At 39.7% G+C, this 25,458-nt stretch overlaps 1 protein-coding gene and 1 long non-coding RNA gene across 2 annotated transcripts; one reads left to right on the plus strand and one right to left on the minus strand.

Annotated features, from left to right (window-relative positions):
- Nucleotides 1–5,464: 5,464 nt before the first annotated feature.
- On the minus strand, nucleotides 5,465–21,697 carry LOC124252735 (E3 ubiquitin-protein ligase TRIM17-like). Its single transcript, XM_046686388.1, has 3 exons — nucleotides 21,514–21,697; nucleotides 6,275–6,616; nucleotides 5,465–6,063 (listed from the first exon to the last, which is right to left on the minus strand). Exons 1-3 carry the CDS (start codon nucleotides 21,695–21,697, stop codon nucleotides 5,465–5,467), a joined length of 1,125 nt encoding a protein of 374 aa, XP_046542344.1.
- A 1,437-nt stretch (nucleotides 21,698–23,134) lies between these two features.
- On the plus strand, nucleotides 23,135–25,387 carry LOC124252728. Its single transcript, XR_006892017.1, has 3 exons — nucleotides 23,135–23,205; nucleotides 24,551–24,552; nucleotides 25,303–25,387. It is a non-coding gene; the product is annotated as an uncharacterized LOC124252728 (long non-coding RNA).
- The last annotated feature ends 71 nt before the right edge of the window (nucleotides 25,388–25,458 follow it).

Consider the following 25,458-nt stretch of genomic DNA (forward strand, 5'->3'; position numbering starts at 1 on the left):
TGTGGTTTCATAGAAGATGAATTTCTCCATTAGCTCGGAGGAACCAACTGCAAACCTTATGCAGATGAACTGCACGAGGGCCATGCATCAAAATGCTGAAAAGCATGTGAAAATATCGTGCTGCTTTTTTACGTAAAGTTTTGTTAAGAATTTTATCATTTATTGAACTCATGACAATAATATTTTCAACGTTACAAATTTGTTTTACAATACATCAGTTCATGTGTAAACAGTACCTTTAAACAGTATGGAATATTTTGCAAAATCTAGTTTAGAACAGTTGCCTGAGGTGCGTGTAAGTGGCTATATTTACATTAGTGATTCTAAACTTTTGATGGGTTGTATATATGAAACTACACTAACAGAAAAAGTACATGTGCTTCATATACAATACATAAATTATTCAATAAACATACAATTATTCCAACACTGGAATTGCATCTTTCTATACATATTTATACATTTTTTAGATTTCAAATAGGTGTTTGATTAAAAGCGGAAAAAATACGAGGTCATTGTTTCTTTCAAATTTTGTGAGAAATAAAATGGGTAATTTGTTATGCAATATTTATGAAAATATGGAGTCATGTCCCCGAAACCGTGGAATATAGTCTCGTGTATTTACGAAAGCTTAGGTCAAATCTCATTTATATAGTCAGTGTGACCTAAGACTAAGAACAACAAAATGTCAAAAAGAAAAGACACGACATACTGATTTATGTCCATCTATTTGTCATTACTGCTTCCAGTTGTCTCCCCTGGTACATCAATCAAACTGCTTTACTTCTGAAAAATATATAAAAGAGAACATGTCAAAGCACTGGCACCAGTCCATGTACTTCACAATTATTAAGCCATGAAAACAGAAAGAAATGTATGATACAAATGAGGAAAGAAACACCTTTTTTTGCGCTTGATATAACTCTACAGTGTCGTTGCTATTCTGTTACGATTCAAACCCTGGCAAGATCAGCCTCTATGGAGTTTGGAATATTCAATGTCAGTCCGTAATCCTTGATTTTGATAATCCTGTAAAGAGAGCTTTGTGTTCTATGCGAGCTGAAGCTACTGCCAGGTCCAGATTTGGGGAAACAGCCAGCTGGCCTTGAAACAAGAGGGGAGAGAGGTTTATCACCCGTGAAGATCCGGGTTAGAATTGGTCTTCAGTAACCCATGCTTGTCTAACAGGATCGGGTGGTCAGGCTTGCTGACTTGGTTGACACATGTCATTGTATGCAATTGCGTAGAACGGTGCTCATGATATTAATCACTGGATTGTGCGACATTAAACAACCAACTGACCTTAGGTTTACTAAATACACCAATCCATACATAATAATGAACTACAATATTAGTAATAATCAGTGATATCCTAATACTGTTTCAATATAAGCCAGGTGATATAAACAACGTGTGCTATAAAATGGAGTATGGACGGTAAATGCGCACAGAATCATAAGACAAATAATGTAACGTTTACTTCAGCAACAACGGTACTGATAACTTACATAATAGTACAGATAAATTAATGAGTGAGTGAGTTAATATTTAAACTCACTTCGGCAGTATTTCAGCCATATCGTGACTAAGAAACTTGTACATATATAAATGAATAATAAATTAAAGAATAATGGTAGCTACAATGGACAAGAGCGCCTAGCAATTCATTCACGATATGCCATGCCTATTATGTTAACTACGATACAATTTCAGTTTTTGTCTACTGATGATCACGGATTTTGATGGATTATTTTTCAGTATCCCCGCCCGCCCCGATTCTTTAAGGCGGAAAGGAGCCCTTAACAATTCAACGGCAGTGATATAACAATATGACGTCACAAAAGGCCATGCTTTAAGATGGACACATGTAATAGATATAATCAATTATTTCATCAAACATTAAGTTGTGGTCTTAATATACTGAGCCGAACTAGAAACTTCACAATCATATATCATATATTGAATAAAATGATATATATAAAAGAAAGGACCCAAGAATGCGGTATAGAGGCTATCATTTATTTGCTAAGATTGATAAGATGAACTGGGAATAATCACAATGCCAAAAATTGGTTCCATGTGGTTACAGAATTTATCAATAAAAGGCTTAAGCAAAGTGTCAAGTCACAAGAAATTGTATCTGATGTTACAAACGTTCAGTAGCATGTATGGCCACCTCGTGCGTTCACAACTGCCAAGCAACGCCTCCTCATGGACTGTCTGATCCGTGTTTACGGGGAGCAATTGCCTTGTTCCTGCAAAGCAGCACCAAGATCTTGCAAATTCTGGGTTTGGTTCCTGAGAGTGCGCAGACTTCTACCAAGAGCATACCAGAAGTGCTCGATTGGATTGAGATCAGGCCCCGATTTCTCAAAACAAACTTAAGTTTTTACTCAAATTTCAAACTGAGTTTGACAATTTGAAACAGCTGAATTTTTAACTCAACTGCATTTTTTAAGTTAATAAACCGAACAACTTAAGTAATCTATCCACCAAACTCAAATTGTCTACTATCTTTGAGTTGACTATCTATTTCAGTTCATTCTGGGAAATGCATTTTCCTGCGTTTTCTCAAATTTGAGTAAAAACTCTAACTTAAGTCAAATCTCAGATTTTAGTTTGTTTCGAGAAATCAGGGCCAGGTGACCTTGACGGCCAGTCAAGAACGTTGATTATTGCGTTCTGTAGGTAATTCCTGGTCAAGTTGGGTGTATGGGGTCTGGCATTGTCATGTTGAAAGTACAGACCTGGACCATGTGCTGCCATGAATGGAATACTTTCAGGGGCTAGCACCTGGTCACCGTTAATTGCAACATTAAGGTTCCATCGGATAACCATCTAAGAGAAGTCGGGAACGGACAATCCCACAAAAAGCACCCCAAACCATGACACTTCCGTCCCCAGATTTGTCAACTTCCTGTACACAACACTTCGCATAACATTTACGCGTTCGCCTCCACATACTCATCCTACAATCAGCGAATCTGAGGGTAAATCTTGATTCATCACTGAAGACAACTCGATTCCAGTCTCTCTGAGTCCATCGGAGGTGTCGTCGTGCCCACAGGACATGCTGACGTCGGTATACTGGCGTCAAAATAGTTCCGCGATATGGTCGTCGAAGATGACTGGTTTCGAGTGGTTTGGGCCGACGATCGACCGCAAGACAGCTTCTGGTTCCTATAGCCGTCAAAAAACGATTACAGAGGTGACGTAACACAATTTGACGGTCCTCCGCCTGTGACGTCACACGTTGTCGACCTGGCCAAGGGCGATCAGCAGTGGCTCGAGTTTGTTGGAGTTGAGTCTGTAAATCATAAACAGTCCACTTCATTGTCCTTGCAACGTCACTTACTGACGTTCCCGCTTCCAGCATGCCAACGGCACGTTCACTGTTGTGGGGTGCACGAAGCTTGGATTGGCTTCAATGTGCTGTGGTGACTTTTTTTTCTTGCATCGATACTTGGGGATTAATATTATGATACCCGAAAACTGTCTACTGTAACAATTCATATTTGTATTTACAAATATGAATTGTGAAGTTTTTATTTTGACTCACTATATATTTTAATGAAATATTCTTCTTTGATTCGTCGCATCCTTCTATCATTTGTTTCCATTTTGTAAAATTGAAAAAACATCAAATTTAATGTCTTTGTCTTTTGCACAGATGTCGAGATGGGTACTAGTGGAATACAACGTATCTTTGGGTCTTTTATATGATGTTTATGGACCCGCACTCTATCTCTGAGGCACTTAGTTTGTCCCATATATTTCCCAAAACGCCCTTGACATATAACATGTTTTTTTCCTATACAGTCAATAAAATATGGTACCATTTTAGCTAGAGTGATGTTTTGTTTCATCATGGATTATTTTGGTGACTGCGGTAAATATGTTACGACGGTGAATTTGCTATTGGCAACGTGCAAATCTGATATATACGGAGTAAAACAAGAACATAAAATAGAGACGGTACGCTAATTCTATACCTTAACAAATCAGGTCGGAAGATACATTTTCGTGAAAACAATACAAGATAATAATTTAGTTAGAGAAGTATAGTAATGTATTAGGAAGGCGCTGTTGTCATTCACTACGCGTATTTCCTATAATTACGGAGCTAAATAAAAACGGAATAAAAACTGCAATCGCATACTTAAACCATGCAGGTTTGAATGCATATTATCGGTTAACATGAAAGAAGATAATAACTTATCCAAATGGCTACGGTAATGCAATTCGTCATAAGCTGTTTTGTTTCTTACATAACCTAACTGCTCGTGTAAAGGAAAGTTTCATATCAATCAAATAGGCTGGACAAAATAAGTTAGGGATATTGGTATTTCTGTGATTGATATTTTATCAGTTTGCCAATGAATAAATATATCATTATTCATAATTTCAAATTTATATATATCCCTAACTATTTTTGTCCAGTATACTTAATTATGATGCTAAAGCATTAACTACAGACTGATTGACTGTTGTTAGCTATTCTGTCAGGTATATCTATTCGTATGAGATTTGATCGTCGGACAATCGTTAAATATGAAATAACTGACCTACATATAAATTCATCAGTGCGAGCTTCTGCTGATCTAACACGGGAATAAAACTATACACAGACTGGGGTTATAACCGTCGATGTCGAGACATAGAAAAGACAAAGAATTAATCGGTCATTTAGAACTAGCATTTACAGTAGTATTTCAAGAAATACTTCAATATCGAAGCAATGTTTTAATCTTAACTCTGACATTTTCTGGACAAGAATTACAATGAAATGGGATGTTAGACAGAAATAAGAATAAAGTTATATTTTCTTTCTTTGGAACAAGAGATGTATCTGCACTTGACCAAGTCACGAACAAAAGAAGAAAGGCCGGTGCTGACACAGCTCACTAACTTTATCTTTGATTAATTACTTTAAGGTTGGCATGGACGCGTTTGCTAATCGACTACTGCTTCGTTTGACAAGTGGAGCTATAAACAAGACAGACTATGCGCTGCGACTTGCACGGAGTTCAAGAAAAGTTGTTGAGAAAAATTTCGGAAAAATATAGAAATGTATGCATTGTAAATCATTCACGTTTTTATATGGATATACATTTACCGTGTCCAACCAGTCCCTTGTTCTTCTCGAGAGATCTCCTGAAATACAGATTGAACAAACAATTATATTTTTGTCAGTTGTTCGTTTCCTGTATGTATAGAAATGATGAGTGGGTATACATCGTTTTACCCATCTTTAGGCATTAACTATAACTCTTCCAGTGGATTTCAAATAAGTGCATTTATCCTAGATCGTCAACACATTTTATTCATCACACCGCCCCTAACAGCATGTATGTGAAGAAATACTTGATCTAATAGGGTCCAACTTAGGCCAATTCTACAGCACTCCAACTTAATCTAGAGTAAATATTGAACATAGAAGTAATCTGAAGGGACTCATCAAATGTCAAAAGGAAATTTTAGGACCGATGACCATGCGCATCAGTGCGGTTAATTTTGCATGGAGATACATACCGTCAGCTATTGCCTTATCTGCACATTCTGATAGACTCTTTTTGAAAGCTGTTGCATCTGTTTTAAATCTGAGATTTCTGCGATCAATATCTTGACATTCTGGAACTTCCGTGATCCCTTCCATACTCCCCATTATAGAAGGGTACATCTGTAGCATCTCAACAGCATCTGCCGTCTCCTCCAGTTTTGTGACATATCCTTGTGTTGCTTCTATCTTAGCCATGGTTTGCCTATGAGCTTCCGCTGTAGTTTTCACTGTGGCCAGTGCCTCAAGGCTCCTCTTATTAAAATATGCTAGTTGTCGTTTTCGTTTACGTTCCACTGCATTCGTCAAGCTGTTGTATAAGGTGTTTATGTCATACTCACTCCGTTCCATGATGGCGGTTATAGTCCCTTTCTGGTTAGCGTCTTTCTCGAGTGCTTCTTGTGTTAACTCTGACATCTTTGTAATACGCTGAAGGTTTTGTTCGATCTTTGCTTTTTTAGCTTCTGCTGCATTTTCAAGTTTCCTTATCTCGTGGTCTTTGTGATCTACAATGCAACACGAAACACAGCAGAGCTGCTCATCGGTTTCGCAGTAGAACTCAATTTGATGCGCTGGGTGGTACTGACAGAAGTGACCTCTTTTAAAGTTTGCCTGGATCTCTCAATAAAAAGGTGATTATTGTATGGTCTTTTGTCATGCGGTTGCGTTTGTGTGCTGAACGACAAGGGGCACAGAGGTAAGAAGAACATTCCTTACATCTAGACTCAGCTTCATTTCCATCTGGACAATCTGTGCAAAAGGTTTTCTTTTCAATCTTCATCTGTAGATATTCCGTCAGTTTATCCCGAACTGGATCAATCGGTAATGTGTCGGCAGTTCCCCTCACGGTCTGGACCTGTCGACACAATGGACAAGTGATCTTGTTTCCTCCCTCTTTTGTGAGCAGAGTCTGCAGACAAATTGTACAGAAGGCGTGGAGACAGGAATTGAGATGTCGGGGACGTCGATTTGTCTGGTTGAAGTGTTCGACACAGACGGAGCATTCCAAGAAGGTGTCCTTGAAATCTGTGACATCAAGCTGACCTTGGACATTCTTCTCTATTAATGTAAAACAAGTATATTACTTCCATTGTTTATCAACTATTACGAATGGATCATTTGTTTTATAAGTATTTCTTTATCATGTATAAACATAACGACTTTTCGGTATAGATACTTAGACCGTTATCAGATGAAACTGAAGCCTATTATACAGAAATGAAATAATTGGATCTTGGAAAAGGTTGTGTTTGATGGGGTCATGGTAGGCGGATTATGTTGCGAAAACATAAAAGTGCCACAGCACTGTAGCTCACCTGATTACCCTGTAAAATGTTTAAAATGTCTCCAAGAATAACCACTCAACAAGATTGACAAAAGTTAAACAAACAACTAAATTTAAAGAAAGGTCTAGATCTAGATAAATGTAATATGTTTGTTGGTTTGTTTTGACAAGGCTATAAAGATATAGAATGCATACCATTTGTGCAGACAGGAAATAATCAATTTAATCAATTTGCATTCATATATGTGCATAAGACTTCGACAAGTTTATTATTTGATGCATATATGCCTTAAAAGAGATGAACAATGAAAATGTGGCATAGATTTCTTTACTTGTGTCTATTTTAATATGGGACATATCAGCCTCGTCCCGTTAATCGTAATTTTGCCATATTTCCAATATTAAACACTCATGATGAATCCTCTGTGTACTTTTACAAAGGTAAAGTAATACATATTCATATATCTGTTCACAAAGGAAAACAGCACCTAACAGAAATTGACCAGTGAAGATCCGGGTTAGAATCTTTAGCAACCGTAAGAGGCGATTTGTCATAAGAGGCGACTAATGGGATCTGATGGTCTGGCTCGCTGACTTGGTTGACACATGTCATCGTATCTGAGTTGCGTGGATCAAGGCTCATACTGTTGATCACTGGATTGGCTGGTACAAATTCGATTATTTACAGACCTGAAATATCGCTGAGTACGGCGTGAAACAACCAACTAACTAACATAGCAGAACTGAAAACTAGCTACAGTTTCTGAGCTAATTCTTGTTCCTTCATCATTCACAAGATGAAGGAGCAAGAATTAGCTCTGAAACGTCGTATAAAAAAATGAAGAAGTTGTTATCGATAAAACGTGTCATGTATTCAAAGCAGATGATACTTTCATCTACGGAGAAGATATTTTCAAGTAATCTCTGGCTACATAATTATCGAGTTGTTTGTCTATAAAACATATCAGAAAATTTAATGAAATAGGTATAATGTGGCGATATTTTGTTAAATGATTGTATTTGCTGAACGACCATCAGGATATCAAACGTGTTTGTGTTCGCGTGTGTGTGCGTGCGTGTGCTTGTGTGCGCAACTTCCATTTAAGGACACAATGTCATCGCCTGAGAAACGATACGCACGACTTGTAGATAAAGATCTGTGGCCCTAATACGCTTCCATAGTATTATGTCATGTGATGTAGATATTGTTCATGGTGTATAGTATTTTTGTAAAAATTTTATCATTGTTTTTTCATTTGACATGAAAAGTCAAACTAATTGATATCGAATGAATCCACGTCTCTGCTCAAGTGAAATCAGTCTTTGAACATTGCTGAGCTTATTCTGACCTACGTCTGGTGTTATTGCGCTGAAGTTACGGACAGGGGTATATAGATATTATCAAGCAATCTGTGAAGAACTAGTTTTCTCCGTATTTCTCTCTAGGCCTACGTAATTCTCTCAAAGAAAACGCAGAGTCAATTTACTCACAGGAGTATAGAGGATAGTCAATCAATCGTTTATTCCGCATGTGTGGCCTCCGTCCCATATACAGATGATACAGCAGGTTGGCATTTGTATGTTACAAACTTTAGTAAATTAGTATCTCAGACGTTGTGCACAGTGAAGTTGTAGCTTAATAATATCGTATGTATCATTAGATACCATTAGAATATAGAACAAACTTTATGGATAACAACTTCTTTTTATTCGTGAGTGCGACGTTTCGATACAGATTCTTGTACCGTTGTCAAGCATAATGGGACATGAACGAACGAAATTTGAAGTTTTACGTCGGCTTTTAGCGTGGCCAATGTCGCCGACGGGGTAGGTGGGGTTGATATGTAAATTAATTAATAATGTAGTAATAGGGATAAACCACCATACCCAAAAAAATGTAAATTATGGGAGATTAAACTTAGGTAGTTTTAGAATGAAAAAGTAGTTAAAACATGATGAAAAATAAATAAATAAAAGCCGAAATTAGGAAAGGGAGAGAGAAAATAAAGCAGTTGTTTATAATAAGAGGAGTTGGAATAGCTGAATAGTAGTAGTGAAAATGTTGGGGTATAGGGTTGGGTGAGGGGGGGTGGGGAGAGGAGATGATAAGTGTATAGCATATTGGGGATATGAATTTGAATACAGTTGAGCTGTACTTATTTTAATATAAGGGACCTAATAAAGAAAGAAAAATGGAAAGTTGGTAGGGGGGGGTGGGGTGGGAGGTGATAGGCTGTGGGTAAGGCAAAGGCTATAAGTGAAGGTTGGAAGTAAGCTGGCTTGGGGGCTGGAGACCTTGCGTAAGAGGTTGGGCTGGTTTGTTTACATTTTAGTGGTTGCTGATTGGCTGGGAGAGGCGCGGACCCTTTAGCGGAAATAAGACAACTATAAATTGATGAATTTGTTTCCCAGGTCTAAATGAGCAGGCTTATGTGGTGGTAGGGTATAATAGAGAAGTGAGATTTTGGTGCCTGGTCTGAAATATATAGGCTATTGAGAGGTAGTATGTTGAGGATTGTTTGGGAGGTTCTAAATTTTATTTATTAAATTTGAGTTTTGGATAAAGGTGGCTATGGCATGGAATACATTTGACGGGTTGTGGGGATTTAAAAGTAGCTGTATGTTGTTGTGATATTTAGTTGGAATGCTGGTGTGTAGTTGCTTGATGTTTGTTTGTTGGAGGTGGCAGTGTGTGAATATGTGTTCAATGGTTTCAGGTTGATTGCAATGTGTACATAATCCATCTGGGTGTCTGTTTTGTTTGAATAATGGATGATTTAAGTTTGTGATGCCAGTGATTAATCTTGTAATGAGTGTGTCCATGTGTTTGTTGTTTGAGTAGGTGAGGTTTTGGTGATAGGTTTAGTTATGATTGCTTTGACCCAGGTGGATTTGTTTGTGTTAAGGTTGTGTTGGTAGTTTTGGTTGATTATGTGGTGTTTGATGAGTTGTTTTATTTCGGTTTTGGATGTATGAAATTTAATGGGTGGAGAGTTTTGTGTGGTGGCTAGTTTGGCTGCTATGTCTGCTGTGTTATTTCCCTTGGTTGTGTGTGTGAGCTGGAACCACATTAGTGTTATGTTTTATTTAGTTGTTGGAGTGAGTCGGTTTGTATAATTATATGTTGTGTATTAAGTCGTTTCGCGCTTTTGAGTGCTTGTGTTGAAGTTGTTTGACGGCGCTGAGAGAGTCTGTGAAGTATAGGATGTTGGTGTGGGGCATAGTGTGGGATGAGGTGAAGTGCTGATAAGATTGCTGTGAGTTCTGCTGTGTTAATGTTTGTGTGGTTTGTATAGTGGAGGTTTGTTGTTATGGGGGTGTTTGGTTTACATGGATGCCTATGCCTATGCGTTTGTTTGTGCCGATTGAGGCGTCTGTATAAATCTGGGTATGGTTGGGATAATTTAGGTTGATGTGGGTTTGGATGAGGTTTGTTTTGGTTTGAGTGTCTGTGGGTTTAGGAGATTTTGGAGTGTTTCTACTAGGGTGATATCTGTAGGGGTGGGGGTTTGTCATGAATGTAGCTTGTTAATGGGAGGTGTGTGTTGGATGGTGTTTAGATGGTGTTAGTGAAGCAGACTGTTGAGGTGAGTGAGTAGGGGGGCTTTGTTTGGGTTGTTTTTAAATTTTTTGATAGTGGATTTTTTAATGTTTGTGTATTTAGTTGTGATAAGTTTGTAGATTGGGTTGTGTTGGGCCCCAGCCCAGTAATTGAGTGCGGTTTGATTTATTCGTGTTTTGATTGAAGGGATGCCTGTGAGTAGGAGAAGAGTGTTGTGGGAGGTACCAGTCCTAGTGCCTAGGGCTTGTTTAAGGGCTTTATACTGTATTGAATTTAGTTTTTGGAGGTTGGTTGGGGAGATAGAGTGGAGGACCGGAGCAGCATAGTCCAGTCTAGACTGTATAAGAGTTTTGTATATACTAATAAGTGTTTGTTTGTCGGCACCCCAGTTTGTGCCGCTGATGGCTCGCATGAGATTTAAATCTTTTTTGGCATGAGTTGACCAGGTTATTAATGTGGGGTGTCCATGTCATGTGTTGGTCGAAAGTTACACCTAGGAATTTTGCCTCTTTTTCGAACTTGATTTCTTGGTTGTTGAGATGAAGTTTGGGTGTATAATTTTGCATTCTTTGTTTTTTGAATAGGATGCCCACGGCTTTTTTGACGTTAATGTGGAACCCCCATTTTTGGGCCAAGTTTTGGATGTGGTGTAGCATTCTTTGAGTTTTGATTGTGGCTTGGTTTCCTGAAGTAGATGATGTCCAAAATGAAATGTCATCAGCAAATTTTGCAATAGAAATTTCTGGCCACTTGTCCGGAAAAATGTCATTTATCATAAAATTGAATAGTGTTGGGGAAATTATGCTCCCCTGGGGGGGTTCCATTTTCTAGTGGGAAAGGGTCCGAGACAGTGTTGTGTGATTTGACTATTATTTGTCTGTTATTAAGAAATGCTTGAATGAAATTTAGAATCCGCCCGTGTATGGCATTTTCTTGTAGTTTTTGTATTAGGCCGTTGTGCCAGATCATGTCGAAAGCTTTGCTGAAATCTATAAAAATGGCCAGCGTGTATTGTTTTTGTGCTTGGGCTACCTTTATATCATGTTCCAAATGTAAAATGTGATCCAAAGTTTGCCTATTAGGAGTGAAGCCACTCTGGTCCTGCTTAATTAGGTTATGGGTATGAATTTGGTGTTTTAGTCTATTGTTTATTATAGACTCTAGTGTTTTACATAGGTGTGAGGTAAGGGAAATGGGTCGAAATGAATCTGGGGAGTTTATGGGTTTCCCTGGCTTTAGGATTGGTACCACCTTGGCTGTTTTCCATGAAGATGGTATGTTTCCTGTGGTCCAGATATGGTTGAATAGGGTGAGTGTTAAGTTTAGGATGTTTGGTGGAAGTTTGTTTAGTATGGTGTATGTAATGTTATCTGGACCAGGGGCTGAGGCTGTTTTTTTATGTTTTAAGGCTGCCTTAAGTTCATGTATGTTTATGTTTTGTTTATAGGTAGATGTGAGTGGGGTGGTTCAGGTGAGTAGGGTGGGTGATTTTTAATGGTGTTTTGGAAGTTTGCTGTGTAGTTGGTGGAGCTGCTAGTGTCCGAGAAGTGGGCAGCAACAGCATTAGCTTTATCTTTGTTTGTGGGGAGGTTCGGAAGGTTAGGTTGAATTATGGATTTGGAATTTCCCTGTATGGCTTTAAATTTTTTCCACATTTTCTAGAGTTATGTTGATTTAGCCTCAGGGTTGAGCAAATTTTCTCCAATGTTCCTTTTGCTGCCTTGATTAATTGTTTTGTATTATTTCTGAGTTTTTAGCTAAATGTAATTTCGAACGGTCCCTCTTTGATTTATTGAGGGCCTTTTCCCTTGCCTTCGGGCATTAATTATGTCTTGGCTCCACCATGGGACTGTTTTTGTTTGAGTGGTCCGAGATGTGGGTATGCATGTATTTGTTATATTGATGATGGTGTTTGTGAGCTGTGAATTAAAAGTTTCTGTGTCGGTGTTTATAATGTTTGATGGGTCAATTTGGTTGCAGAGTTTGGTGAATTTGTTCCAGTCTGCTTTGTGTATATTGTATTTGATTTCGGCGCTAGAAGTGGAGGTAGTCTGGGGGTTTGTTTGTGATTCTGGTGTAAGTAGTGTAGATATGGTGATTTTTATGGGGCAGTGGTCACTGCCCCGTGTGTCTGCATGTACCTCCCATAGGCAAGCTTTTGAATATGTAGGGGTGGTGATTGTAAGGTCTATTGCAGTTGGAGATTGGGCGTGGGAGAGAGGGTATCTGGTGGGTTGATTGTCGTTTAGTGTGACGAGGTTGTGGTCGTCTAGCCAGTTAGTTAGAAGAAAACCGTTATTATCAGTATAGGGTTTTGTGCCCCATAATGGATGGTGAGAGTTTAGGTCCCCGAGGATAAAGGTGTTGGGCGTTAAGAATTTTGCGATATTGTCTAAATCTTGGGGTATAAGTTTAATAGAAGGTCTTCTGTAGGTGTTTATGAAAGTTAATAGTTTATTATTTATTGTAGTTTTAATTGCCAGGACTTCTAAGTTAGTAGTTTGAATGTCAATTTCTGAATAATTGAGTTTGTTTGAAATGAATATTCCCAGTCCCCCTGCTGGGGGACCTGGGAGATTTATTGGCCGGGGTCTATCCTTCCTGATATAATTGTAGCCTGGGATTTTGAAGGCGAATTTTGGTGAAAGTTTTGTTTCTTGTAAGAATATTATTTGGGGCGAGATTTTGTTTTGGGCGATGAGTGCCTTAAGCTCGTGCCCGTTTGCTCGGAGGCCGTTGCAATTCCATTGTATCAGAGCCATGACTGCGGTAATTTGGAATATGATATTATAATAAGCCATGGATGGGGCAGAAATTTTGAATGGAGGGTTTAAGTGCTAGGGTAGCTTAGTGGTGGGTTGTTTTATGAAAGGGATTTAACTGCTATGATGAGACTGGCTAGACTCTTGTGGTATATTTTGTTTCTGCGTGCAATGTTATGTAATTTTTTGGCTGTGGGATTGTTCATGAGTATTGCTGCAGTGATAAATTCAATAATGAGGTTTAAATTGTGGTTTATTTTTGTGGGGTGAGTGTGAGATTTGTTTGTGGGGCAGATGTAGTGGATTTTTTGGGGTGGAGTGGAGCGGGGTTTTGGGTGAAGCGGGTGAAGGAGGGTTGAGGGGGATGGAGGATGTGGGGGGGGTGTGTGTGTGTGTGGTTGGTTGGGGGTTTGGTTGGTGGGGGCAGTTTTGGAACAGGGTTGTTTGGGTGGGGTGGGGTTGGGAAGAGGGAGTAGTGGTTTTGATGGGTTGGGGATTTGGAGGTGGGTACTTGGTGGTGGGTTGGGGTTTGGGTTTGGTTGGTTTGGGGCAGGGTGGGTTAGGGCGATTGGGGAGGTTTGGTTGGTGGGGGAGGGATGGTGGTTGGGAGGGAGGTAGGGATGGAGGTTGGCGGGTTTATGGGATTTGGTAGGGCGGGTGGGGCGTGGTAGGAAGGGGCGGAGATGTTTGAGGAAGAGGAGGATGATAGTGATAGAAGGGAGTAATTATTTCTGTGGATGTAGGTTGCAGGTTTGGGCAGGTCAGTTTGTTTGAGGTGCTTGTTGATTTTTAATATTTGTGTCTGTTTTATAGGGCAAGTGTTTTGATTGGCAGAGTGTCCTTGTATTTGACAGTGTATGCAATATGTAGGGTGGGTGCATTCTGTAATGTCATGCATGTCTGACCCGCATTTTGGACAAAGTGAATAGTTTTTGCAGTTGTCTGTGGTGTGATTGTATTGCATGCAGTTTTTACATTGTGTGGGTTTTTTGCGGATGGGGTGAACTTTGTAATTTAATGCGCCAAATGTGATGTAGGTTGGTAGGGTGGTTGATTGAAATGTGAGGAAGGTTATCTGGGTATTGGGGTTGTTTGCGGATGGTTGTTTTGTGTTTATTGTTTTGTAGTCTGTGATTTTGGGTTGGTTTGTGATGGTATTTGCAATGTGTATGTACTCTTGAATGTCTGTTGGTGTTTCCCTGTTGTCGATGTGAATGACCCCCTCTGATTGTGTCTGCCACCTAGGTTTCTCCCATTTTATTGTATTTCCGTCGATTAATGTGTGTTTAAGTGTGTTGTTAAGTGAATGCTCATCTGGGAATGTTACTTTGAAACTTCTGCCACAGAAGTTTATGTATACTACCTATCAAAAGTTTAGACTCACTTAAATGACTCACTATATGTTTTGTATATATACGTGGTTACATCGAAGACTAATTTCTCCACCATCTTGGGGAACCAACTGAAAACCTTATGCAGATGAACTGTACAAGGATCATGCATCAAATTGCTGAAAAGCACGTGCAAATATTTTGCATGTGAACAGCTGCGTTTTGGTGTAAAGTTTTGTTAAGAATTCGTCAATTTTCATTGTGTTTCATCATTTATTGAACTCATGACAATAATGTTTTCAATGGTACGAAGGTGTTTTACAATACATCAGTTTATGTGTTAACAACACTTTGAAAAGTATGGAATATTTTGCAAAATATAGTGTAGAACAGTTGACTGAAGTAAGTGGCTACATTTACACTAGTGAGTCTAAACTTTTGATGGGTAGTATATTTGTAAATGATGTGTTGTTTTTCAGGCAGAGGGCAAATTTGTTTGAAGAGTAGGTGTGATTTAGGGGTGTGTTGGTGTTTGTAGCGAATGCTAGGAGTAGGTGTTTGGTTGGTTGTGGCTGCGGTGGGGTGTCTTGGTCACATGTTTTTTTGCTTGATTGTTGGGTTGCTTCGGGAGAGATGTTTGGGCGTTTTTTGTTTGGTTGGGTGTTGGTTTTTTTTGTGGGTGTTGGTGTTGGTAGGGGTTTGGCAATTTCCATGGGTTGGGGTGGGAGTAGTTGGTCTAGATCTATTCCGAAGTTTATAGGTATGGGGTTTATATTGTTTGGAGAGGTGAGTTGTGGGAAGTGTTTGTTTGGGGTGGAAAAAGAGTGATGTAGAGGGTAGTGGGGAAGACATGTTTGGGGTGGGGTGGGGTGGGGGGGGAGGAGTTGGGGGCAGTGGGTGTGGGGTGGGGTTGTATTACATATACTATATACAAGATAGATAAGACAAACATATAAAAATGATGAGACAAAGATGAAGTATTTACAAGACAATTGGTGAGATTTAGTATTTACAGATTTTGAATTTGGTGATGTTATTTACAAGAGGCAAGTTATACTTGCGGTTTGGGGGCCCTGAGCCCGAAGAACCGGTGGCTAGGCGCCCTTGCCGAGACTTTTGATTTGAATGTCTATGATCAGTGAAAATGGCGACGCCAGGGTCGGGCGAATGAGTGACTCCAAGTAGATGATGCGGCTTTGTTTAGCTTGTCCAGCTCCAAGGACCGTCAATCAAAGAATGAATGAATGAATGATACATATTGCACACATTTTTCACAGAAATTGATCAACAAATTTTAACCAAAATGCAACAGGTGGGATGCTGAATCAGCAAACTGCCTCACGGACAAAGTTCCTTGTCCGAGCTGGTGACGGATGTCATCTAGTCGTCGCTCCAAGTCCCGGTATTTCATCTTCTTGGACGGACGCTTCTGGCCAGCAGCGTACTGGACCTTGTGCGACGAGTTCACCTTGTCAAAACATCTAGAGTAGATTATGGGCAACCCTAATTACGCCTAATCAGAACCTAACTTTCAAACAAAGAAAACCGCAGCTGGGCGCCCTGAGACTAGAGGAAAATCGAAAGGTCGCTGTCCTGAGACGTCTCGAAATGCCTACAGTGACAAATGCCTACAGTGTAGAATAAACAAAGTAATGAACCAGTGATTTTAAGCAGCAGTGAGTGAGTGCGTGAGTTAATATTTAACGTCACATCGGCAATATTTCAGCCATGTCGTGACGAGAACATTTTACATTGTAATGGAATATGTTTATATTATAAAACCTGTCATCGAAGGACAGTAAAGCAGCTAGAGTATCACAGATTTATATATATATATATATATATATAACTAGTAATTGAATCTAAAACATTTTAACCATAGGGGACAACACAATCTAAAAATGGGCTATAGATCGCTAACAACTGAAGGTAGATCACCAAACTAGGGACCATGGGGACTTACAGTACATTTGCTTCCTGCATGGGCCCTAGCTGGATTTATATCATCCCCTCAGCCGTTAGCAATTAAGACATATCTAGCCATACATTAAAATTACAAATATTCTACGATTAAAAACGGAAAGTTGAAATTTACTTTGAATGTTTTGGGACTTACGTACCCTCTCAGGAGGACAATAATTTTACAGTACTTTAACCCCCTCGAGGATACAGCCACTAACAATCTATGTTACTAATTCAAACTTCCAATCATAAAATATTTAGCTATTTACAAATCTGTTAACAAATCTAATTCTTTTTAAAAGCAATACTTAAATGAGGACTTATATTTGTAAAAGATCCTTCATAGTTCGGGATTTGAAATAGATATCCCTTGTGATGGAGTACTCAACACAGTCAAGCAAGACATGCTTGACCGTGATTCGTTCATCACAAAGGGATACAAATAGTGGATCCTCACCTTTTAATAGGTACCAATGCGTATATCTAGTGTGGCCAATATGACATCGTCGCATAATGACCTCTTCAAATCTGGACTGACAACCCAAGTAAGTGTAACCGATATAGGGTTTTATTGTATGTAATTTATTGATACCTACTTGGGTGTCCCACTTCTTTTGCATCAGATCACGGATATAAGATCTTATAGCAGCTTTGTAATCAGAGTATGGGATAAGAAGTGGTGTCACAGATTTGTTGAGTGCTGCCTTAGCAGCAATATCAGCTATTGTGTTCCCAGAAATGCCAACGTGGCTGGGTAACCAACAAAAGACGATGTCGCATTGGCCAGTAGCAAGTTCATTGTACAATTCAATAATGTCTAATAAAAGTGGATGTTTGGAAGAAAGATTTTTTATAGCCTGAACACACGAAAGAGAATCTGAAAAGATGATATATTGTTTATATTTACGGTGTTTGTTAATATATTTAGGAGCTGTTAGTATTGCATGTGCTTCTGCTGTGAAAATTGAACTGTCATTAGGTAGTCTGGAAGATATTGTTTTGAACCCAATGACAGTGGCACAAGCAACCGCGCCACCATCTTTGGATCCATCTGTAAATAAGAATTTATATGTATTATATTTACTTTTCAATTGATTATATTCTTGTTTATATTGTAATTCATTTGTTTCTGCTTTTTTAAATGATGTAAGTGTTAAGTCAACTTCTGGTCTAACTAACTGCCAAGGAGGAGAAGAAAGAAGACGGGAAGGAGCTATATTTTCCAGCTCAATGCCGGCAGCAGCAATAAATGGCTTAATTCTGAGCCTAAGAGGCGGAACAAAAGAAGGTTTTTTGTCAAACAAATCCTCATAGCTGGGATTAAACACACAGCTAAATGCAGGGTTAGACTCGCTAGAATATAGTTTAGTAATGTATTGTAAGGATAATTTGATACGACGTTGTGTAAGAGAAAGCTCATCTGCTTCAACATATAGACTATCAATAGGAGAGGTTCTAAAGGACCCAAGACAAAGTCTTAGGCCTTGGTGGTGGACAGAATCAAGTAGTTTTAGGTTGCTTTTGCAGGCTCCACCATATACGATGGAGCCATAATCAAGTTTCGAGCGGATCAATGATCGATATAGGTGGAGCAGGGTAGCTTGATCACCTCCCCACTTTGAGTTGGAAACAACTTTCAACAAATCGAGTGCCTTCAGGCATTTGGCTTTGAGTGATTCTAATGTGCGGCAAAAAGGTTAAATGGGAGTCGAAAATGAGACCCAAGAATTTGGCCTCCTTAACAACTTTGATGGGAGCGCCATTTAAAGTTAGGTCTGGATCTTTATGCGGTTTATATTTTCTACAAAAGTGTAGACAATTAGTTTTGGACTTGGAAAATTTAAAGCCGTTTTCTAGACACCATTTATTTATTTTGTTTAAACACAACTGCAATTGCCGTTCAATAGTATGCATATTTTTACCACGACAAGAAATATTAAAATCATCCACAAAAAGTGATCCATCAACTGAATCGTTTAAAACCTTGGATAAACCGTTGATCTTGATACTAAATAAAGTGACAGACAAAATACTGCCTTGAGGGACACCCTGATCCTGATTGTAATGATCAGACAGGGTTGAACCCACTCGGACTTGAAATTGTCTGTCTTTCAAAAACTGTGATATAAAAAGAGGCAAACGGCCTCTCAAACCAAAGTCATGTAAATCCTTCAAAATGCCATGCTTCCAGGTCGTATCATAAGCTTTCTCAAGATCAAAGAAAATTTATACAGCATGTTGTTTATTTACTATAGCATTCTTAACAAAGGATTCTAAGCGTACCAAATGATCAATGGTACTACGATTTTTCCTGAAACCACATTGGATATTGGTTATAAGGTTATTGGTTTCAAGATACCAAGTTAATCTATTATTCACCATACGTTCCATGGTTTTACAGACACAGCTAGTTAGAGATATTGGTCTGTAATTAGACGGATCTGTATGATCCTTGCCAGGTTTTGGTATCGGTACTACAATGGCATTACGCCATGAGGGAGGAAAATTTCCGGACGTCCATATTTTATCAAATATATCTAAAAGTGTCATCAGACATGGTTCAGGCAAGTGTTTCAGTAGCTGGTAATGTATATTATCATCACCGGCTGCAGTGTCATGAGCTTGTTCAAGAGCAGTATGTAGCTCATGTAATGAAAACACTTCATTATAATCCTCACCAATATTTGATTCGAAATTAAGTTTTGTCTTTTCCTGTTGTTTCTGATATCTCTGAAACTCAGGGACATAATTTGCCGATGACGAATTTTTGGCAAGAGTGTCGCCAAGTTTATTTGCAATTGTAGACTTGTCGGTAAGTAAATTATCACCATCTTTAAGATGGTGAACAGCAGACTTTTAACCTTTGCCTTTAATTCTTTGAACCATGTTCCATACTCTGGACATGGGCGTACGTGAATGAATTTTGGAGACATAATTTCTCCAAGATTGCCGTTTGTTTTGTTTGAAGGTACGACGTGCCTTCGCATTGAGTATCTTAAATTTATTTAAGTTATGGACAGTTGGGTGATGGCGGAAATAGTTCTCTGCCTTTTTCCTCGCTTTTCTGGCTTGCCTACAATCAATATTAAACCATGGTTTCCGTACATGTGGAGTTGTAGAGGACTTTGGTATACATTCATCAGCTATTTCATTTAAAACGTCAGAATAAACCTCAGTAGGATCAGTTAAATCACTGAAATATTCGGGTCTTAGTTTAGATGTGCATAAAGTTTGAAATAAGGACCAGTCTGCCTTGGAAAATTGCCATCTTGTATAAGATGTAGAATCAGATGGATAAATTCCTGATAGGATAGTTGGAAAGTGGTCACTTCCACAGAGGTCATTGTGGACTGACCAATCAAATTCATTCAGGAGGTTCGAGTCTGCAAGAGACAAATCTAGAGAAGAGTAGGTGCCGGTTGCAGGATGCAGATAAGTGCTTGAATCGTCATTGTATATACACAAGTCATTATTGGAGATAAATTCTTCAAGTATTTTACCTTTAGAGTTAGTGCTTGTACCACCCCAGATCGGGTTATGGCCATTAAGATCACCCATTATAAGACAAGGTTTAGGAAGTTGGTCATAGAGAGCTTGGAGATCAGACTGTTGGAGTGTTGAAGAAGGGGAAATATATAGAGAGCATATTGTGAAGGCAACATGAAGAGTAAGTCTCACTGCAACGGCTTGAAGATTAGTTGTAAGTGTGACAGGGCTGTGAATTACATTCTGTTTAACAAGAATTGAAGACCCGCCAGTGGCCCTATCACCCGGAGGTGAGAAAGAATGATATGCTTCGAACTGACGTAGATTAAAAGTATCTGTCTGTTTCAGATAAGTTTCCTGCAGACAGAATGCCGATGGTGCCAGATCCTGGACTAATAACTGCAGTTCATTAAAATTAGACCTTAATCCTCTACAATTCAACTGTACTATATTGTTAGAATACATTAACTGTTTGGTGGGTTGATTGGAGATCTACCCCGCACTCTTCTTGAGGGCGACAAGCTATGTGCCCTATTTTGGATGTTTTCGGACACATCCATGTCCTCTAAGGATCCGAACTTATTAAAAAGTTGGATTTTGTTATTAGAACCCTTTGAGGCTCTGCCACTTTGATTCTTTTGTGAAGATTCACATCTAGATTTAGGCTTTTTTGTAACAGTTTCTGTCATGTTTGGTTGAGATTGAAATTTTGTATTTGGCTGAGATGATTTCTCCATAGGACAAGGTGCATCATGAACACGTGTGGCCTCTGGAATGACTTCTGTAGTTTGAGTGGATGTTTCGGGTAGCAAAATCTGAGGAGCGTCAGTATTAACCCATGTTAAGTTGGTTTGACAGCATGCAGAAGATTTGACTACGGTCAAGGTTGGTTCAGGTGAAGTTCTGGTGACGGAAGCATAAGTTTCTGTGAGGTCCGATCTTTGAACAAGTTTTTTTGCATCTGCAAAACTAATGTTTTGAGTAAATTTAATTCTGTTGATTTCCATGTTCGGTTTCCAAATTGGACAGTCCTTTGAGAAAGATGAGTGGCTACCGGCGCAATTAGTGCATTTCTTAAAGTTGTTGGTACAATCTTCTGTCGTATGTGTCTGCTCACCACAATGGGCGCACGTGACAGACAATGTACAAGTGTTCACTCCATGACCGAATTTTTGGCACTTGAAGCACCTTAATGGATTAGGAACATAGGTATCAACAGTGATGTTACAGTATCCAGCTTTTAATGATTTCGGAGCAATTGGAGAGGAAAAGGAAAACAAGTACGTGTTGGTTGGAATAGTTTCTTTGTTTTCGGATTGTAAATCTTTTGACATAAATGACACCTTGATCTTTCATCTCTGTTACAATATCTAATTCCGTCATGTCCGCAAACAATTGATCCCGATCTCGAATTATGCCTTTGCTTGTGTTTAGCGTTCTATGAGCTGAGACTGACACTGCAATTCCTACAAACAATTCCGTTGACATCAGGTTTGCAGCTTGCTGTCTTTTACTACATTCAATGAGAAGAGCTCCTGAACGCAAGCGTTTCACGTTTTTGACGTCACCTGCAATGCCTTGAATAGCCTTTGAAACCGCAAAAGGGTTCAACTTCAGTGGCGTCTTATCATGAGTCTCGATCACTACAAAGTGGGGCCAGTAATCAATTGATTGGGTCGGTCTGTGTTCATCATCGTCACGATCAATGTCTAGAGGACGTTTCGTTTTCTTAACGGGGGTTTCGTAAGCCATGGTTAAAGTTAAGTGGTTCATCATCCGAGCTCCCCACCCACCACGGAGTATCACAAGGACAATGCGAAAAACAAGCGGATCTCCGACTTGCAGCACCAAGGATACCCGGATGACATACTCCAGCAGAAAAATTAAAAGATTAATGAATCCACCAGATTGGCCCATGAGCCACCGCCTTCTGGGCATACGACTCTAGGCAAAAACATACATGAAATTGTTTAGTTGAAATTCAAAAATTCAAAGTTCAAAAATTGCCAAGACTTAAAAATATCATATAATAATTCTCAAATTTTGTGCAACATTTTACAGTTGTAGCACAGGGCTTGGCGTGACCAGCCGATTGATTGAACCGGGCCAGTTCAACCACCCGTCTAGGGGCGAAGTGGTGTGTTGGGCAAAGGAACACTGTTCCTGGAACCAGCGCCCTCAACCACCAGCCTCCCGTCCTCCACCGACACAGGGGCGCAACCCACGGCAAACGGGTTGGTGGACCAAGTATCCCCCCGGGTCCACAACGGGGGGTTGAAGGGCGCTTAGCGTGACCCAGCACCCACCACGAGGAGGTGGCCCTTCATGGGTGCCTTTAAGCAGCAGTATCTTCTCCCCATTACATAAATGGAATATTCCAACAGACAAGGTGGACAAATGCCTACACAATGAAAAAATGCTGGGTGAGGTGAGGTGAAATTGGGTTTAACGTCGTGCTTGAGAATATTTCGCTCATATGACGACGTGCATGCGTGTGTATGTGTGACTGCTTGTACTAGCCCAGGCTTAAGCTGGTTTATAGTGCTAGCTATAGCCCACTGAGATACCATGCCGCAGTGAAGCATGAATACCCCACTCAGACACATTATACTGACTCCGAACCGACCAGTCCTTGTTGTACCCATTAATGCCGAGCGGCAGGCAGAGACCAACAAGTACCATATTTTAATGTCTTTTGGTATGATGCGGTCGGGGATCGAACTCTCCGGGCGGACGCTCTAACCACTACACCACGGAGGCGGTATAAATGCTAGGGGTTTTCATACATTTGTGAAATGGAACAATAATTGAATTCATATCTTTACATCTGACAGGGTCAAATATCTTTACATCATCTTATGCATATTTTGACTGGCAAAACGTCTGAGAATTTGTTTTACTGCATCTTCACTAGTCGACCAACAGCACTGAGAAAGTCCGCGGCAGCCTTCACACCAACTCGTAGCTGATCCTTTAGTCTATCAAGCCTGCTGTCAATCTCCTTGTACACACGACGTCGTGGCGGTGGTTTAGCTCCATGGATGAACTAAACAAGCTTGTTCCGTTCGGTCTTCTCGAGCTTCTGAAAAACCTTCACCAACGCAAGGTGTTTGGATGAGCTCTCATGACGACCTTGTTCAGATGGGAATGCCACCCCTCGAGATGGTTGTTCGTGCGAGGTCCTAGGTTGTCATGCTGGTTCCAGATTCCAACTCTGTAGAAGGCATGGTCGTCAACCCAGGTGCTGGTGATGTAGTCGTGTCACTGGACCTTCTGTGGAATGTCGGGAGCATCTTCCATGATAATCTCTACCCGGGCATCCTGAACCTGCCTCGCAGGCAGAAAGGGTAGAGCTGCAGCACGCCTAATCCACGTATACACCTCAGGATCCTGGAGATAGACATCAGTGAACTTAAGTTCTTGCACCCTCCTCCACAGAGCTTGTGAATAGTGAAAGTAGCCACCACGGACAGCACTATTTGGGAACAATGCTTCTGTGGCTCTGATGGTGGCGATTGCAAAGTCTGTGTGGATGCTAGTTGGCTGAAACTGTGGTACATTTACCTAGAGAACCACCTTGTACACACTTCGACTGCGCACATGTCAGGCGCCGGTTATTCAGCCTGTACCTGCAGCCATCTCACAGAACTTGCTGCCCACCTTCTTGCGCCGTGTAGTACTCTACCTTCTTTGGATTGCCATTATTTGAACCAAACTGATGAAGATGGTTTGGGGTTTAACGTCGGCTTCTGACTGTAGCCAATGTCGCCGACGGGGTAGGTGGGATATAAGATAATAATTAATAAGTTTATAATAAGGAATAAACCGCCGTACCCCAAAAAATGTAAATGATGGGGCGTTAACCTAAGTGGAATTTTGAATAAAAACTGTTTGAAACCAGATAAATGAAATAAAAATAGTAAAAGCCGAGTTTATGAAGGGAAAAGAGAAATAAAAGGGTTAATGATTGTTAATAGGTCAGAGATAGGATTAAATTAAACGATAGATAATGTAAATGGGGGCCTAGGATGTGAGTGGGGTGGGGGTTGGGGGAGGGTAGGGAGGTAGGGTAAGTTGTAAACCCGTATAGCATAGTGGGGCATAGAATATAGATGCAGTTAAGCTGCATTAGTTTAATAAAGGGACTGTATAAAGAAGGCGTGTGCAGAGTATGGGTAATTCAGTTTGAGCGGCGGGTCTGAAAGTGTGGGCTTATTGGTTATACTTGGGACATAGAATGGATAACTGAGGGTTGATCGCCTGGTCTAAATGTAACAGTATGTTGAAGGTGAGAGAGGTGTATGTAGTTATAAGGGAGGTTCTAGATCCTTTGTAATAAGTTTGAATTTTGAAGGTAGGCTGCTATGACATTGCAAATGATGGGGGCCTTGTGTGGGTTTAGGAGTAGTGGGATATTGTTGTGATATTTAGGGGGAATGCTGTTGTGTAGTTGCTTGATATTTGCTTGTTGTAGTTTGGAGTGAATGAGTATGTGGTTTATGTCTTCTTGAGTATTGCAGTGTGTACATAAGCCATATGTATGTCTATTTTGTTTATAAAGTGTGTGGTTTAGGTTTGTGGTGCCTGTGATGAGTCTGTATATAGCCGTGTCAATGTTTTTAAGGTTAGAGTATACAGGGACCAAACTATGCAGAAGTCCCAATTTATTTCAACATATTTCCTTCTCAAACTTACTCAGTACAAAATCTATTGCATGTTAAACAGAAGTAATTAAATTGCTTTTACATACAGTAGAACATGGATACAATGAATTCCAAGGGACCAAGAAATTTAGTTCGCTATATCCGTTGTTCGTTATTCACAGTTTGACCGCCATCTTGGATTTGGCGGTGCCAAAATCAGTAGACACAGATTTTGCAAGAATAGATTCGCGATTCTTAATAATGGAACTGAAAGTGGATTTTGGAATGCCAAAGTCGAAAGCGATGTTTGTCTTAGATTTTACACCTGAATCTACAGCCTGAATTATCCGAAGCTTGGTGTCAAAGGTGATAGCTTTACGTTTGCCTGCCATAGTGACAAATAATTAGAGTGAACTGAAGACCTGTATACCAGTCAAGCTTTTAAACACGATATGTTTGTTTTGATAATTAATTAATGTATACCGCTTACTGGCTGAGCTGACACTGAGTGAATTCGCTAATCACGGCGTTAATTGGGTCTTTGGGTAGTAAATCAGTTCGCTATAGCCGTTAATTCGCTACTCTTGAGTTCGTTATTCGCGTATAATTTTAATGACATTATAAAGGACTATTGACGGGACTTTTATATTTGTTCGCTATATCCGTTTGTACGCTATATCCGTGTTCGCTATATCCATGTTCTACTGTATATAGTTCCTGTTGAGAAAGATAGACAAATTGTATTGAAAACAAGCAAAAAGGATACACGAGGCACTGCTTGTGCTGATATGATGAGATAATCTCTAGGAAGGTTTCATAGTGTAAACAGGTTAAACTCATTAGGGTGGAAGTGACCACTTGTGTGCAGGA

This window comes from Haliotis rubra, unplaced genomic scaffold, assembly GCF_003918875.1.
Source record: "Haliotis rubra isolate DU_JTF1 unplaced genomic scaffold, ASM391887v1 Scf522, whole genome shotgun sequence".
NCBI lineage: Eukaryota > Metazoa > Mollusca > Gastropoda > Lepetellida > Haliotidae > Haliotis > Haliotis rubra.

Coding starts and splice junctions, on each gene's coding strand:
- LOC124252735 (XM_046686388.1), bottom strand. CDS start 21,697: ATGGCTTACGAAACCCCCGTTAAGAAAACGAAACGTCCTCTAGACATT. Junction 6,617..21,513: donor GGCTATTCAAGGCATTGCAG/GTGACGTCAAAA, acceptor TTACATTAATAG/AGAAGAATGTCCAAGGTCAG. Junction 6,064..6,274: donor AAATGAAGCTGAGTCTAGAT/GTAAGGAATGTT, acceptor GTTGCATTGTAG/ATCACAAAGACCACGAGATA.